The 16234-nt window shown below is 50.5% G+C and overlaps 1 protein-coding gene across 1 annotated transcript in view; it reads left to right on the top strand.

Moving 5' to 3' along the window:
- The first annotated feature begins 7 nt into the window (after positions 1 to 7).
- SOGA1 (suppressor of glucose, autophagy associated 1) overlaps positions 8 to 16234 on the top strand; it is an 80829-nt gene continuing 64602 nt past the window's right edge. The window contains exon 1 of the mRNA XM_006881503.1: positions 8 to 172. Within this exon, the coding sequence (XP_006881565.1) occupies positions 101 to 172 (72 nt within the window). The 5' untranslated portion in view covers positions 8 to 100. The remainder of the gene's footprint in view (positions 173 to 16234) is intronic.

The raw sequence follows: 16234 nt of genomic DNA, 5'->3' as shown, positions 1-16234 counted from the left end.
GCCTGCCTCCCCGGACGAGCCGTCGGTGGCCGCGTCGTCGGTGGGCAGCAGCCGGCTCCCGCTTAGCGCCTCCCTTGCTTTCTCCGACCTCACTGAGGAGATGCTGGACTGCGGCCCCGGTGGCTTCGTGCGAGAACTGGAGGAGCTGCGCTCCGAGAACGACTATCTCAAGGTGGGGGCGCTGATGGGGGCAGTGGGGACCCTCGGGAGGCTTCGGTTGTCTCGTCCCCACGGGCCCAAGGCACCAGCTGACCCTCTTTCCCACCCAGCGGGCCCACATTGAACCTCAGGGACCACCCTGAGATCCATCTGGGGGACTCTCTGCCCTTACTTTATTTTGGGCAATCTAGAGAAGTTACTGCCCGAGTAGATTGGTCACAGGCCTCTGAATCTTTGTGGCATTTGTTTTGGGTGGAAGGGGCCGCTTTGCCACAATGCTGGGGTGGGTGGGAGTGTGGAGGGGGTCGGTGAGGAATTGGACTTGTGCAAAGCTGCTTGGAACCCCCAGGCCCAGAAGCCAGGCCTCACTTTTGGGGGACAGACTGGTATATATTCTGCTGCCAGGGAAGGGTGGGCTGGACTCTGGTGCCCGCCCTGTGGTTGCAGCCACAGGCTGCCAGCAAAGGCCAGAACACCATCCTGAGTCCTTACCCAGGGCTTTCCCCGTGCAGGCCTGTCCCCGCCTGCCTTCCAGGGCGGGTCCAGTTTGAAAGCATGACATCTGGGAACATCCCCTTGGCTGGAGTCCGACTTCCGCCCAGTCTAACGGTCCCACAGCCTGGGAGGATGATGTCGTGGGAGAACCAGTTTAGAAACCGCTTCCCAAATCCCAGAATGACCCTGCGGGGTGAAGGGCACAGGATGAAGAGTTACACTTACTGTCTTCTGTCCTCCCGGAGACACACAGCAGCCTCATTGGCCCCTCATGGCTTTTCCTTTGGGTGTTTCCAGTGAGAGGGGAAAGCTTCTGCCTGAAAGGGACATTCCCTGGTCATGTGGGAACTTCAGCATGCGGGAGGGCAGGCTTTACCTCCACCCTTGGGGTGAATATGACCACTTACTGGGTGCAGGCTAGACTCTGTCCACTGCCTGGCACTGTGACAACTTTGGGGACAGTCCAGCCCTTTTGAGTCTCCACCTTGACCTGGGAGAGTGGACTCTTCATGGCACTGGCTCAGCCAGGTTCTGGAAGGGGCTGAATTGCCGCCCACTCTTGTCAGTTGATGGTCTGGCACAGCACCCAGAATACCCCTGGCCAAGAGCCATTGACTTAACAGCCTTCCACTGATTTATATCTACCTGGCTGAACTTACTTTGCTTTGCATTCTAACTCTTCTGACCCAATGGTTTCTCCCTTATTAATGTTGCTCTACGGTCTCTTTCCCTCCCTGTTTCTTTCTATGACCTGTCATCCAGCATGCATTCCATCAGAACTTGTAGAATAGAAGGTCAGAGTCACAGTCAGGATTATCTGCCTTTATAGCCTCTTCCCCAGGCCACCCCTCAGTATCACCCTCTGTCAAATGGGAGGACAAGGTGAAGGCTCCATTGACTGTAACAGGCGAGAGTTCGATCCTAGGGCTCAATCAGCCTAGAGCCTGAGAAAGCCAGGCAAGTGGGGCCGGAGGGGATGAGTGAGATGAGCCACACGGGGAGTCTTTTGAGTGTGCCCTCCTGGTGGTCTTAGCGGCTTCCAGCACCTCTATCTATGTTGTTCTGAACTCAGATTCCGAGCTTCTTACTGCCAGTTCTTGATGCCCCGTTGCTCACGCAGGCAAGAGAGGCTGAGGTCATAGTGGCCACGTTCTCTCTTGGGTGTTTACTCACCTGTGTGCTCTGCACATCCCAGAAAGCTATCAGGCAGAGCACTGGAGCCCACCTGTGGATCCATCACTGTTAAAATGGGAAAACATTCCCAGGGATGGGAATTTAACCTCAAATTCAAAGGAGACATCCCGCTCTCTCCTCCTTTCACGTCTGATTCAGGTTTCATGCTCAGACCCTAAATACCCCTTAGCTTCGGTATCTGTAAGGTGCTGGCTATGCATGTGATCTTGGGAAGTTACTTAAAGCTTCTAGACCTCAGCTTCCTCACTTGTAAAAATGAGATAACTTCCAACCTTCAGAATAGAATGAGCAAAAATCGAGTGAGATAATGCAAGCACAAGCTCAGTCAGTCATCTGGCATGTCATAATCGCAGTAGCTGCCATTCTGTTCTCCTAAAATGATGGGACATGTTTCCATGTGCACTTAACATGTTCTGGTGTGGATACTGTGAGGCAGAATCGATCCTTCTCTACACCAGAAGCAGGCCCAGCTCTTTCTCCTGGCCCCATTCATTTATTCGTATTTATAAAACACCTATACTGTGTGTTAGCACAGATTGTGACAGGGATGAAGTGTGTGTTTCCATGGCACTGAGGGTCTAGTTGGAAGACTAGGGTTGCACAGAAGTTCAACCTTATGCAGTCACTCCTATGGATCATGGTAAGGGGGAAAGGGTGTAGCTGTTGAGGGTGTGAAAATGGAGTCTGGGTGTGTAGGGAGACCAAAAGCTGAAGGGTGAGGTGGAGGCTGCTGAGCAAGGAATGAAGTGAGAATATTTCAGGTCAGAGGAGACTGGAAAGAGCTCTTTGCGCTGGAGGAACAATGCCAAGGCTAAAGAGGGAAGAGGTGGGTGAGCTGGGTGTGCGGGGCCGGGCTGTGCTGATATTCTCACCGTGTGCACTTCCATTGGTTCCTTAACTTCTCTGGACATTGGTTTGCTTTGGCTGCCAGCCTCACGGAGGCGGGATGACAATTTCGAGAGTCTCTGTGCAAGTGGACAACAAGTGTCAGCATTGTTACAGGAGCTGTTTGTGCATTCCACAGATGGGTAAGCTAAGGCTAGAGCAGGGAAGGACCTGCCCCAGGTCCCAAGGTCAGGTCTCCAGGCAGCCGGAGCATGGAGTAAGAGTGGATTAGATACATGACGTCTTTCCAGTCCCTCTGGGCCACTTTGCTTCCAGGGTGCTGAAACTGAATCACCAGGAGAAGGACTCTAAATCCCTGGTGTGTCCCATAACAGTCTCTTGCAGCTCAGGTTGAAGGACAGTCCTGTGGGAGGCCCCCGCTCAGGCTCATGTCCCAGCTGTTGGAGACACTTAGGCTTGTCATGGAAGGGGGTGCATCTTCAATGAATGGTGCTGGTGGATCTCCTGTTACATGAGGCCGGCTCTGGGGCTCGCGTGGGGGAAGTTCCGCTCTCTCAATGACAAGGAGCTGATACAGAGAATGTAGTGAGCATCACTTGAGTTATTCAAAGAATGGCTAAGTGACCTCACATATTTGGATAAAGATGTAGGATTTGTGGAAAACAACTTGCAAATGCACCAGAATATCGATGGTTGTGATGGCTTGAGGAGAGTTTTCCAGAGGAATGCATAGGACTTCCGGAATCCATCCACCTTAGAAAGTTTGTTCATATCTGAGGGTTCCCAGATTCTAAGATGCAGCTTCAGTTGCTCAGTAGACACATGAGCTGTGTTTGGCCTTCAGAGCCCTGTTTGCCCACTGTGGTTCATGGTTTCCCACACCATGTGATGGGAGTTTGCTGGAAGCTCACCAAGGCTGGAAGGAAGAGTGGGGACCCAAAGGCCTGGCTTGCTACCTGACTCTAACTAGGTCTCGCTGGGCTATGTTTTTCAATATCTATAGAGTGAGGATGATTTTCAGGAATCAGGGAGGTACAAATGCGCAGGAAAACATTTTGCAAGCAATAAGAATCATCCTCCTCAGGGGGAGCTCTGATGGCCTTGTGATAAGAAACTTTGCTGCAGTCCCAAAGGTCCATGGTTCAAATCCACCAGCTCCTCCGGGGGAGAAGGATGGATAGCCTCTGAAAATATGCAGGAGGGTGGCAGTGAGTTGCTTCCGACTCGACAGCACACAACTACAACATGGGGAATTGTCATTCTAGTCAGTGAGCAGTGAGGATGTCTATGTCTTCATTTTTTTTAGGAGCTGAGAGAAACCAAGAGGGTTGATGCCCTTAGCTTTAGAATGCTGTAAGCGTGCTCTGGGGGGAATTCCATTTTCTGCTCCCAGGGCTTGTAAAGTCAGGTTCCCCACATCCTTGGAGGCTCTAGATGTTAGTGTCAGAAGGCCCAGAAGAACCACAGAATCCCCCCCATTATCAGATCAGGTAGAGGGAGGCTCCAAGTTCCCACAGAGAGGATTAGCTCCCTGATTGGTTTAGTTCCAGGGCCCGTGCTCTTTCTACAGTGTGACAACAGCTGTGAGCCTTTGGTTACACAGTGTGTCTAGTCTGGGACACCGGTTGGTGACAGGAATCCTGTTGTGTGCCAGCCTCTGGGCTGGGCCTTCCTGGGAGCAGGTGGTGATTAAGACATGCGAGGGGCCTAGATCTTGTAAGAGGAGGTTTGGGGGGACGTGTGTATGTCCCTTGCATCAGTGCAATGGACAGAGTATGATTGGGGACCGTGGGGACTTGAGCTCCTGGAGGAAGTGATGAGGACTTGGGTCAAACTTTGAAGATAAGATAATGTTTAGGCTAAAGTGCTAGGATGGTAGAGCTGGGCTAGGGACCCCAGACCACTGCTTTCTGGACTGCAGTGGGTTTTGTCTTTTCATGTGAATACCATCAAAGATGGCGCTTCAATGTGCCAGGCTTGAGGTCCTCACGCCCTTGTCTCCTCACAGCAAGTCTAGGTCAAATGTTCTCATTCTACACTCATTTGACAGAGGACAAAGCTGAGGCAGATGTGCCCAAGTTACCACAACTGATAAACTAAAGAAACCTCTTTAGACAATCCTAAGGAGTGCCCCATCCCTAGCCACCCTTCCACTCGGTCCTGTGCAGGAATCAGCCTTATGCCTCCCTTCACCACGCTGTATCTGTCACGAGCTGGGTGAGATACTCAATCTTCGTGAACCTTTGTTTCTTCTGTCACGTAGGCATGTCTGCCCTAGGATGATGGGGGGCCTTTTCAACGTGATGATGCCCATCACATGCGTAGTAAATGTTGGTTCCTGCTCCTCACAGGTGTTCATTTACTTGTTCGTTCATTCATTCAGCACACGTGCAGGTCATCTCCTGACTCCATGGCCATGTGCTCGATATCTGAACTTAGTGACCAGCAGGTCTGATGGAGCTCCCCTTAGCTCCAGGGAGCCGTGAGAACAGGACTCCAGTCTGTCTGATGTCACTAGGGATGGGGGAGCAGATGGTGGTCATTGTGGTCCCTGTGCCCTGTCTCTCTGGTGACCAAGAGATGGCTTTGGGACTGTTTTAAGGCCTGGGCCTTTAAGAATCATCAACAGTTTGCCTGTCCTGGGGGATGGGCAGCTCCAGTGAGATGGAAAATGTGAGGCGGAGGCAGTGGGGGGACCAGAGGCTCCAGAATTCCTCGCAGAGGGCAGGGCTTGTGCTGGGCACACTCTCTCACACAAACACATGTACATATATTCTCAGATCTCACAGAGACTCCCAGCACTCTCACCCACGCTCTTTCTCTCTCTCTCACACACACGCCTAGTAGTGTGTTTATATTGTACACATACTGTGGGCATGTCCTCTCACGAGGTAGTCCTTGGAGAAGGCTGTCATTGTCATGGTTGGAAGGGTGGAGGGTCAGCATAAGAGAGGAAGACCCTCAATGAGATGGAGTGACACATTAAAGTAAGTAACGGTGACCTTGAGTGCATCAAATGGTGAGGATGGCCCAGGATAGGACAGGGTTCAGATCTGTTCATAGGGTCACTGTGAGTCACAGTCAACTCGATGGCGCATAGCAGCAGCTAACCAGGGACACATTAGCGAGATATGTCCTGAGAAGCTCCCGTGCCGAGACACAGCCTCTTGTCCTGTCACACCCACACACTTCAGGACAAACACGGCAGAGATTCGCTCTATCAGGATTCAGGGTCAGATGCTCACACACATTACATCCCCAGGCACATTCAGAAACAGACACACAGCCTAGAGACACCCCCGGATCTATCGGAAGTACACATACATATGCAGGGCGCACACAGACCCACGCAGAGTTATAATACACACACACTGACTTCCTACAGGCACCCACAGATGCACCCTTGCCAGAAAGGTACAGACACAGCTCATTACCTATCTACTCCACTATCTCTTCCCCCAGAGAGAGCAGACTCTGAGCCTCCTACCTAAGATTAGCAGACAAACACAGAACACCCACGAAAACATACCCTACAGACATTGGACACCATCACATGCACACAGGCAAGACACACAGACCACTACAGACGTGTGGCATCTGCCAGCAGGAGTGAGAGACCCCTAAGCCAGGCTGCACAGACGTACGCCCAAGGACATATGCAGACACACGCACACACACATACAGGCTGTGACATTTCACCCACACATAGAAACACAGGAAATCCTGGTTCGTGTCTCCTTGGAGCTAATGTGTACCAAGTCCCCTGTTTTCTTCGCCTCTCCCTGCCTTCCTTCCACCAGGCTACTGGGAACAGTGCTGAGTGAGGCTGGTGCTCAATTCTGTAGCCTCTTAGGTCTGGGGGTGCTAGGGGCTGGACTGGGGCCAGTGAAGTGTGGATGGATGGGGGAGGCGGCTGGTCACCAAGTCAGGGAGAGCGGCACAGTAGGCTCCCAGTGTCTCGTGTCTAGTACTTGGGCCTGAGCCCAGTGAAGCTGTATCATGGAGTGATTGTGGGGCTGCCCACAGAAGAAACACGGTCCCCAGCGACTCTTCTAATCTCTGTGGAATTTCCTGCTTGCCCTCATTTTTTCCCTGCCCTCTCCTTTTGTTGGGGGCTGAGGAAGATCATGCCACTCCTATCTGCTAAAAGGTGCCCATTGTGGCTGGGAAATGATGAAAGAGGTGAGGGGACAGGAGCTTGAGGAGGGTTGGGCACCCACGGGCGGGGGCATTAGAGCTGGACTTGATCTGCTGCCTCTGTGCGGCTTCTAGACAGTGTCTGGCATACAGTAGCTGCTCATTAAATATTCTTGGTGTGATTGCATAAAAGGCAGTGATCAGGGCCTCAAGGCAACTGACTAGGTCTGAAACAAGAGGGCTGTGGGGGATGGTGGGTTAGAGTAGTGATGAGAGCTAGGCCGGGTAAGGGGCTGGAGTCTACATGGGAAGGACATTGAATGCTTGGCCAAGTCACCTTGAGCATCCTGGAGATGCAGAGTCATCCTGATTCAGAGCAAGGCTAGGGGCTGCCCCTTTCCATGAGTCTCCAGCACTGGACGCAGTGCCTGGCCTGATCCAGGGACCCAGGGAGGGAGGAAAGGAAGACATTGTAGCCTCATGGACAAACTCCACTTTTGAAGTCAGATCTAGGCCCAAATCTCCCTTTGTTGCTTTTTCCTTGTCCTTGAACTTGGGAAAATAGCCTTCTGAAGCCTCAGTTTTCCTGCTTATAATGGGAGTGTTAGCCCCTTTCTTGCTGAGCACTTGGGAAGAATTCAAGGTCAAGTGTGGTTCTCTCAGCACTTTTCTGGCCTAGTGTTTATTCCGTCTGAGGCAGAGGAGTCCTCCAGGGAGGAGGCTCACTCAGTGGGAGGCAGGGGACTGACCAGCAGCCTAAATTATTTCTGAAGTCATTCTTCCCATGTCCTACATGCATGTTCTCAGTCAAGGTCATAGTCATTGCCCTTTCATGCCGGAAGGAACTTAGAATTGGGTGGGAGAAAGGCGGATGTTCTGGGCCAGGCTGACCCTAGCATTCCCTGCAGGCCACAGGTCAGCATTGCATCAGGTCAGCACTGCATCTGCATTCGGAGCTGCATACCACTGGCCTCCCTGAGGAAAGGCAGGGAGTGGGAAGGTAGGAGCTCCAGGCCAGCCCTTCCTTCTCTGTGGTTGGAGATGGTTCAGAACACTGCGATCTTGAGGCAAGCAGGTCCAGGCTTGAATTTGACTCTGGTGGTGTATGTAGTATCTATGGAGAGAACTGAGCTGCTAACCCAGAAGCATGGCTCGCAGTTCGAAGCCACCTGATGCTTTTCAGAGAAAGATGGTCAGCCTCATACTGAGGGATTTACAGCCTTGGGCACCTGTTGGACGGTCAGCTATGAGTTGGTTCCATCTCCATGGCAATGAAGTTTTTGTCCTTTTTTTCTTTATAGATCTCATTTTCCTCACCTGTAAAGTAAGGGATCTGATAGTGGCCTTCTGAGGGGTTCCAGTGAGGATCAAATAAAGTATATAGGTTAGGAGAATGGCTGCAGCCTGGCGCATAGGAAGTACTCAACAGATGTCAGCCCTTCTGGGTTATTGTCACCAGGCACATGTCTATCTCCCTGTAAGCCCTGATTCCTGTCTCTGGGTACACCTCTGAGGGCATCAGTACAGGATGGGAGCCTGGGAGGCGTGCATGGAATTGATCTGCACTGTTGGTACCCCCAAAATCCACTCCTCTTAGCATCCATCCACTACACCCCAAGTGCACTTCTCTTAGCACTTGTCGATTGTACCTTAAATTCACTTCTTTCCATGCCCACCCACACCACCTCCACATGCCAGTCTCCCACAGTGGCCGAGGCCAGTGTCCCAAAAGTCAGAAGCCTGGTGGTACTCTTTCCTCATGGAGGACAAACTTGGGGCCCTTTTTCTAAAACTAAGGTGAATAATCTCCCCCACTCCTCCCTGATAATCTAACCTACAAAGAGAAACTGAGTCTCCCATGGGGGGAAAAATAGTTTGGGATTCTCCAGCGAGGGTGGCAGGAGGCCTGATGGTGTTCAACTGCTTTTCCAAAGGCTGGTGATCCAAGCCCATCCAGGGCTCCCACAGAGAAAAGGCATGGAGCTGTGCCCCATTAAAGATTTCAGCCCAAGAGGCAGTTCTCCTCCGCCCTCTAGAGTCAGTGTGAGTGAGGATTTACTTGGCAGCACATAATAGCTAGACTGGACCAGCTAAAAACTCTTGACCCTGGTTCTGCCCCAGGCTGCCTTTGAATCCTCTGGGCTGAGATCAGTTGCTCCAGCCAGCCACTCCCACCAGCCCTGCCCAAGGTGGGTGGCTGAGTGGCTTGTGTGGGCCTACTTCTCTTGGCATCACTCCTGGATCACCTCATCCTTGTTTCACCCAACCTCCTGTGCGCTTGGCACACCCCAGCCCTCAGCTGATTGCTTTTTCACCTGCCCTGTGCTCTTACCTGTGCACTTGGTGTCCCTGTCTCTGCTCCTGATAACCCTCCACCTGTGGACATTCAGTTCCAGCAGCAATTCCTTGGCTTCTCCAGTGTTTTGACACCTGGAAGTTTCCTGTAGGCTCTATCGGGACATTTACCTCAGGAGAAATTATCCTATTAGTTGATTATAAGGTTTGTGTCTGGTTGCCTGTGTGTTCACCAGGAGCACTGAGGCCTTGCACAAAGGCCAGTCTCCTTTGCTTCTGAGCCTCAGAGCCGGGAACAGCACTGGGCACAGAGCAGGTGCTCAGCACACTTTTGAGGAACTGATGAATTCTGTGCAGCTCTTCACAGCTCCCAGCTCCATCTCAGCTCTGCTCTCTCCACTGGACTTTACCCTGGATGGACTTTTCCAAATCTCACTTCCTCTTCTGTAAAGATATCTGAGTCCTGTTCTCGCCCTGTTTGGGGAATTGGCTGAAACCCAGTGGCTTGAAGGGGAATGTTTTTATAAACATGCAGGTCCCAAAGCTGCCTTCCTTCCTGTTCACACAGAAAAAGCTGGACAGACACTGTCAGGCGGACAGACACTGTCAGACAGACAACATCAGGCGTCCCCGCTCTGAAAACCTCCTTCCTCAGATACAGCAAAGGCTACAGATGTCTTTCCGTTCTGCCAGGGAGGCCGCCTTAGCTCGGGGCCCCAGTAAGTTGCCCCCACAATTCAGAAGTGTGCACCCATGCATATACTTAATTCTCTGCCACAGGGAGCACCAGTGGCTCACTTCTGACTAACTGTGAGGCCTTCATCTTCTTGACCTTCCGTTTCCTTGTCTTTAAAATTTGTCTTTAATATTGCTTGCTTCAGGAGAATTGTCACTTAGCATGTGATGCTGCGTATTCAGTACTTTGTCTGATGTGTGGATCCTTGGTAGGGCTGTTGGTAAGTGCTCAGTTAGTTGCTAACTGGAAGGTTGGCAGTTTGAACCCACCAGCCCCTCTGTGGGAGAAAAAGGCAGTCTTCTGAAAGTTAAAAGACCCGCAGCAAAACAGCCTCATTGCAGTCAAGTTGGAACTGACTCTTAATTGACCCTCCATCAGATCTTTCTCCCTCAGAGCAGCTGGTGGATTTGAACCATCAGAGAGGCACTGCCTTTGGATGTAACAGCACCTTAGAGACTGTGGTTGTTAGGTGCCATCAAGTTGAGTACGATTTCTAGATACTCTATGAACAACTGATCTGACCCCTGTCCTGTCCTGTGCCATCTTCGCTCTTCCACACACACCAGAGCCCGTTGCGGCAGTCACCGTGTTAATCCACCTGGATTACACTTTATAGACTAGGCCACCCAGAAACCCCATGGGGCATTTCTACCCGGAGCTCTAGAGTCACTGTGAATCAGAACTGACTCGATGACACTGCGTTTAATTTAGATTTTGGTTTGTTGTCAGACGTAAGAAGCCCTGATGGCCCAGTGTTTAAGCGCTTGGCTGCTAACCAGGAAGGCAGTGGTTAGAACCCACCAGTTCTTTGGGAGAAAATGTGATGGTCTGCTTCTGTAAGGGTTATGGCCTCAGAGACCCTGTGGGCCGTTCTCCATCCTGTAGGGCTGCTGTGAGTCAGAATCAGCTCAGCAGTGTTGAGTTTGTATCCTAGCCTGGTGTCTGGGGCTCAGTAAGCCGGTTGCTGCCAGGTTAATTGTGACTCATGACAACACTGTGAGTCTCAGAGCAGAGCCGTCCTTCACGGCGTTTTCGGTGATTGGTTTGGTTTTTTGTAAGCAGATGGCTGGGCCTTTCTTTCCAAATTACCTTTAGGCAGGCTTGAACCTCCAGCCTTGCAGTAAGAAGCTGAATGTGTTAGCCATATGCACCTCTCAGGGATGCCCTGGCATATGTGAAGCCTTTATAAATGCTGGCTGTTATAATTGTTAGCGTCACACCATAGAAACCATGCTGTGTGACGGCTTGAATCTTGGCTGTGCCGTTGAGCATGTGACCTTCAGCCACGTTGGGTTCCTCACCCTCCATTGGAGGTTGCTCAGGGATTTAATGAGGTGACGCACATGACCAGGCCTGTGGCTGGCTGGCACAGGGTCCCTGAGCACTTAGGAAGCAAGCAGGGTGTTGTTTTGTTGGTGGTATTGGAGAGACAAGATCAAGACCTTGACGTCTTCCATTATTCTCAGCTGGGTGAGGCCCCATAGTCAGCGGGGCCAGGCAGCCTCCATGACAGCTGCTATTGCAGTGCCTTGGTGATGGCTGCTCATCTCTCCCCATGATCTTTTACTCTGATCCCCCAAAACTAGAGTCTAGCTTCAAACCAGGCTAAACTGGACCGAGCTCTGGGCTGAGAAACGGGAGCCCAGAGACACCCCCGCCCCGTGTGTGGGTTGATCCCCAGGCTGTCTCTGGACCACAGTGTCCCTCTGTGAAGTGGCAGAATCTTCAGGTTCCTTTCTTGTTGCCGTGCCCAGAGTTTTTGCATTTGAGCAGGGAGGGAAGTGGGGCATTATTGGGTCTCCTGCCCATTTTGGGGACCCAGGTGCAATGATCTCATCTGGAGCCTTGACAGACCCCCTGGGAGACAGACAGAAGGGACGGCAAGACAGCAGATGGCTGCCTTAGCCTCTCATTGGGGTTGGCATGCCACCCCTGTGGTCACTGTTGGCCCACCTGCAGGTCAGCCCTTCTGGGGATGTAGTGAGGCTCCAGAGTCAGCGTGAGAGACAAGGGGTCCTGAGCCAGGGTGGCAGATGGGCAGGCAGCCTGGAATGTGGCCCAAGGGAAGGGCCACGGTGGCCGGGATGGTGGTGGAGCAGGCGGGCCAGGCATAGCCTCCTGCTCTTCTGTGGCCTGGTTGCTGGCCTGCTGAGTGAAGGTTCTGAACACTTTGGCTCAGCTCTGCTATTCTTCCTTGGTCTCTCTGCCCATTGGTTGGTCAGAGCTGCGTTTGGCATCTGATAAGACTGCAGCCTGGGAATTGGTGAGCCGGGATTTGAGGTCCGCTACTGGGGCCTGAACATGTTGTCAGGAACAGTGTTGTCTGAACATGTTGCCAGTCCTTGGAAAAAGACGTCATGCTGGGGAAGGTGGAGGTTTGTGGAAAGAAAGACTCTTAACAAGATGGATTAACGCAGTGACTGTAACAGTGGGCTTGGGCACATATATCAGAGATTGTGAGCAGGACAGAGCAAAGTTCAGATCTGTCTGTTTGTAGGGTCGATATGACTCATAGTCGACTTGATGACACCTAACAACAACACTGTTGGGGTCTGGAGTCTCCAGGGCCTTTGGCTTCACAGAATCAGAGAGTGAGACTCCGACATGGACAGTGTTGCTGAAGTAGTTTTCTGCAGGAAGTTGAGTGGGGATCACGACTCTCCCTCTCTTTGTTGTTGTTGTTGTTGTTGTTGTTGTTAATTACCATCTAATTGGCTCTGGCTCATAGTGACCCTGTGACCAACAGAGTGAACCTTACCTGATGCTGCCCCCCATCCTCAGCCTCTGCTGTGCTTAAGCGTAGTGCTGTAGTCACTGTTAATCTAGCTCATTGACGGTCTTCTTTTTTTATCACTGACTCTCTAGTTTTCCAGATAAGATGTCCTTCTCTAGGGACTGCTTCCTCCTGATAACACGCCCAAAGTATGTGAGAAGTCTCACCGCTCTTGCTTCCAAAGAGCACTCTGGCTTCACTTCCAAGACAGATTTGTTTGTTCTTTTGGCAGTCTATGAGATATTTCGTGGTCTCTGCCAACATCACCATTCAGAGGCATCAATTCTTGCTTTCCTGAGAGGATTCCCCTCTTAGGATCCATTTATTCATCCAGCAGCTCTTTACTGACTGTTCCATGTATGCCAGGCACTGTGCCGAGCACTTCCTTCTTGAAGCTTACTTTCTAGGAGAGCCCAACTTGATTCAAGTAACCAAATAAGCAAAATAATCAGTCTCACACTTAAATAAGCTGGGTTTGTGGATTCTTTTGTGTCCTCTACAAAGATAGTGATGTCTTCACTGCTCAGAAGGAGGCCTGATGACACAGTGTTTAAGCACTTGGCTACTAACTGAAAGGTTGAGTGTTCAGACTTACCAGCCGTGCCTCAGGAAAAAGATGTGACAGTCGGCTTCCCTAGAGATTCAGCCTTGGAAACCTTGTGGCCAGTTCTGCTTTGTCATATAGGATATATTGAGTCAGAATCTTTGGTTGAGGGTTTAACCCTTGATACCTGTGAACACTGCTTAGTTTGGGAATAGATCTCTGAAGGTGTTATCAGTTAAGTTAATGTGAAGTCATAATATGGTGGAACCAACACCACTGACTCCTTTTTCCACTACTAGTGATCCTGTAGGATTGAGTAGAGCTGCTCCATAGCCCCCAAAGCTCTAAATCTTAAGGAAGCCGACTGCCACATCTTTTTCCCATGGAGGGGCTGGTGGGTTTGAACTGCCACCGTTTTGGTTAGCAGCTGGAACACTTTAATGACTGCGCTATCAGAGCACCTCAGTAGGGCAGTTGTTGTATATTGTGGAGTCAGAACCAATTCCTAGTTGAATCTCCAGTGTGTTTTCTGAGGCAGTAATTGCACAGGAGGAGTTTGCCCATCTTTCTCCTACGCAGCAGATGTTGGATTCGAACTGTGTTTCTTTGAGTTGGAAGTGCAACTCCTTAACCACTAAGCCACCAGAGCTCCCTCAATAGGGTAGATGGAGTGAGTCTTAATCCAGGATGAGCAGTGTCCTATAAAAGAAAGATGATGGCCATGTGAAGAAGGAGGGATTGCCTCCCAGCCATTAGTAGTTGATAGGAGAGAAGCATGGAATACATTCTCCCTCAGAAAGGGTCAACAGAGCCAACACTCTGGCATTGGATCTACCAGCCTCTAGAATGGTGAAACAATGAACAAGAAATTCTGTTCTTACAAGTCTCCCAGGTTCTGGCACTTTGTTATGGCAGCCCTAGTAAGCCAAGGTAGCCTGGATTGCAGGAAAGCTCTGAGATGGACAGTAATAGTCCTCGATGGGGCAAGAGAGCTTCCCTTTTGAGGTGACATTTCATTGAGACTTTCAGCAGGAGAGCAGGAGTAGAAGCCAGCAGCATTGAGATGGAGGGCAGGGAAGTCCAACCAGAGAGAATGGCATGTGCAAAGGAATAGAAGTGAGGCCAGCCTGATGTCTGTTGGAAGTTAAAGGAAGTGTGCACTCCAACCTGATGGGGACTGATGAGAGATGTCTGGCGGGGCCCCTCAATGTCTGCTAAGAGGTAACCTCCCCCTTTGGGAAGCCTGTGATTCCCTCTCTGCCTCCACTAACCTGAGCGTCAGTTGGGTTCATTGCTTTGTCATTTCATTCCAGACCCACAGGTTAGGGATGGCCTTCTCACCCTCTCTACAGACCACTCTCTCTTACCCGTGTGTCTGGAGTCACATTAAGTGGTCTACTGATTCCTAAATGTAAACTTCCTTCTCAGTCCCCAGTGTACAAAGAGCATACAAAGATCTTACAGTTGTGTAGGCTTCCCAAAGAAATCTCTCTTTGTTAAAGCATTTCTTATGGCTTTGAGAGCAGAGCTCTGGTCTTCCAGCTTTATGCCCTGATGGTGGAGAATGTGAAGCACAGATTCCAAAGATGAGACATTTGGTTCCAGAGAGAATGAAAGTTCCCTCTTACCTTTTCACCCTCTGCTGAGAAAAGTTTTTAGAATAAAGTTTGGAAATGTTTAGGATGAAATGTTTAAGAAGTCCTATGTGGGTCGGTGGTTAGCTGTTCAAACTCACAGCTGCTCTGCAGAAGAACGATATGGCAGTCTGTTGTTTAAAGAGCCTTGGAAACGCTGTAGGGCAGTTCTGCCGTGTCCTGTGGGGTTGCTATGTGGGGAGTCAGCGGGATTTTAGTAGATGGTCACTCAATACTTAAGCACTTGTCTTCTCACCCAAGGTCAACAGTTGGAACCTACCAACTGCTCTACAAGGAAAGATGTGGCATTCTGCTTCCATGAAAATTGTTGTTATTATATACCATCGAGTTGGAACCGACTACTAGCTGACCCTCCAGCAGGTTTTCATAGGCAGTAAATTGCATGGAAGTTGATTGTCCATTTTTCTTCGATGAAGCAGCTGGTGGACTTGAACGGTGTACTTTTGGGTTGGCAGCATAACTCCTTACCACTAAGCCATCAGAGCTCCAATGGAGCAGTTTTATTCTGTCCTATCTTAATCACTATGGGTCATAATTGACTCGATGATAATAAGGTTTGATTTTGACTTTAAGACTAAATACAAAGGAAAAGAAAAGCAATTATCAAAATAGTCTAAAAATTATGCTATGGTAATATGTGTATTTATTAACTCATTAGATCTGGTGACAGGTCTGTTTACTGTAATTTCAAAATACTGCTGAGTGCAGATAATATTTTGACATTTCTTCTACGCGATATGAAAGTGTCTGTGGTTTCTTGTGGTGGCAAAGTCACAGGTATCACTAATACAACCTTGGTTTGCAGAGGTCCAAAATAGAAGGAAATGCTAACTTTCAGGTGGGAAAAAAGCTGTAATTGTTTCGTGGCCTCTGAATCTGATGCTAAGGAGAGATCTGGAAGACGGAGATTTCACCAGGACCAGCCCATCCTCCCTGTGCTTCTGTGCGGCTGTTTGTCTGTAGGACAGGGATGGTGGTCCTGACCCGTCAGGAGATTTCTGTGAGCATCCGTGAAGTGATTCAGATGGAATGTCTCTGTAAACTGTGGAGCCCTGTGCTGGCCTGTGAAGTCTCGCTATTATTAGCAGCAGTGTGAGCTCATGTTTGGCCCTCCGGCCCAGCCTGCCCCAAGAGACTCTTCCTGACCAATTCCCCTAGGAGTCTTGGGAATTGGTTCATCCCAGGGAGTGAATCTGCCTTTGAGAGACTACTTCCTGCAGGCTGACCTGATGGGTTACCAGGAGTGGACAGAGATGCACTTTGTGGGCAAAAAGTGGGTGGCTGAGCAGGAGAAATGATGGATAGATAGGTCCTTCCCATTTTCCTAGGGTGGTAGGGGGATCTGACACCAGGTCTGGAGCTACCCAGGGCCTCCCTGACCCCTTGACTTGAGGCTGAGA

The sequence above is a fragment of the Elephantulus edwardii genome, unplaced genomic scaffold (assembly GCF_000299155.1).
Source record: "Elephantulus edwardii isolate Elephantulus edwardi_28Jun2011 unplaced genomic scaffold, EleEdw1.0 scaffold00015, whole genome shotgun sequence".
Classification (NCBI taxonomy): Eukaryota; Metazoa; Chordata; class Mammalia; order Macroscelidea; family Macroscelididae; genus Elephantulus; species Elephantulus edwardii.
This window is presented reverse-complemented; position numbering and strand designations above follow the sequence as displayed.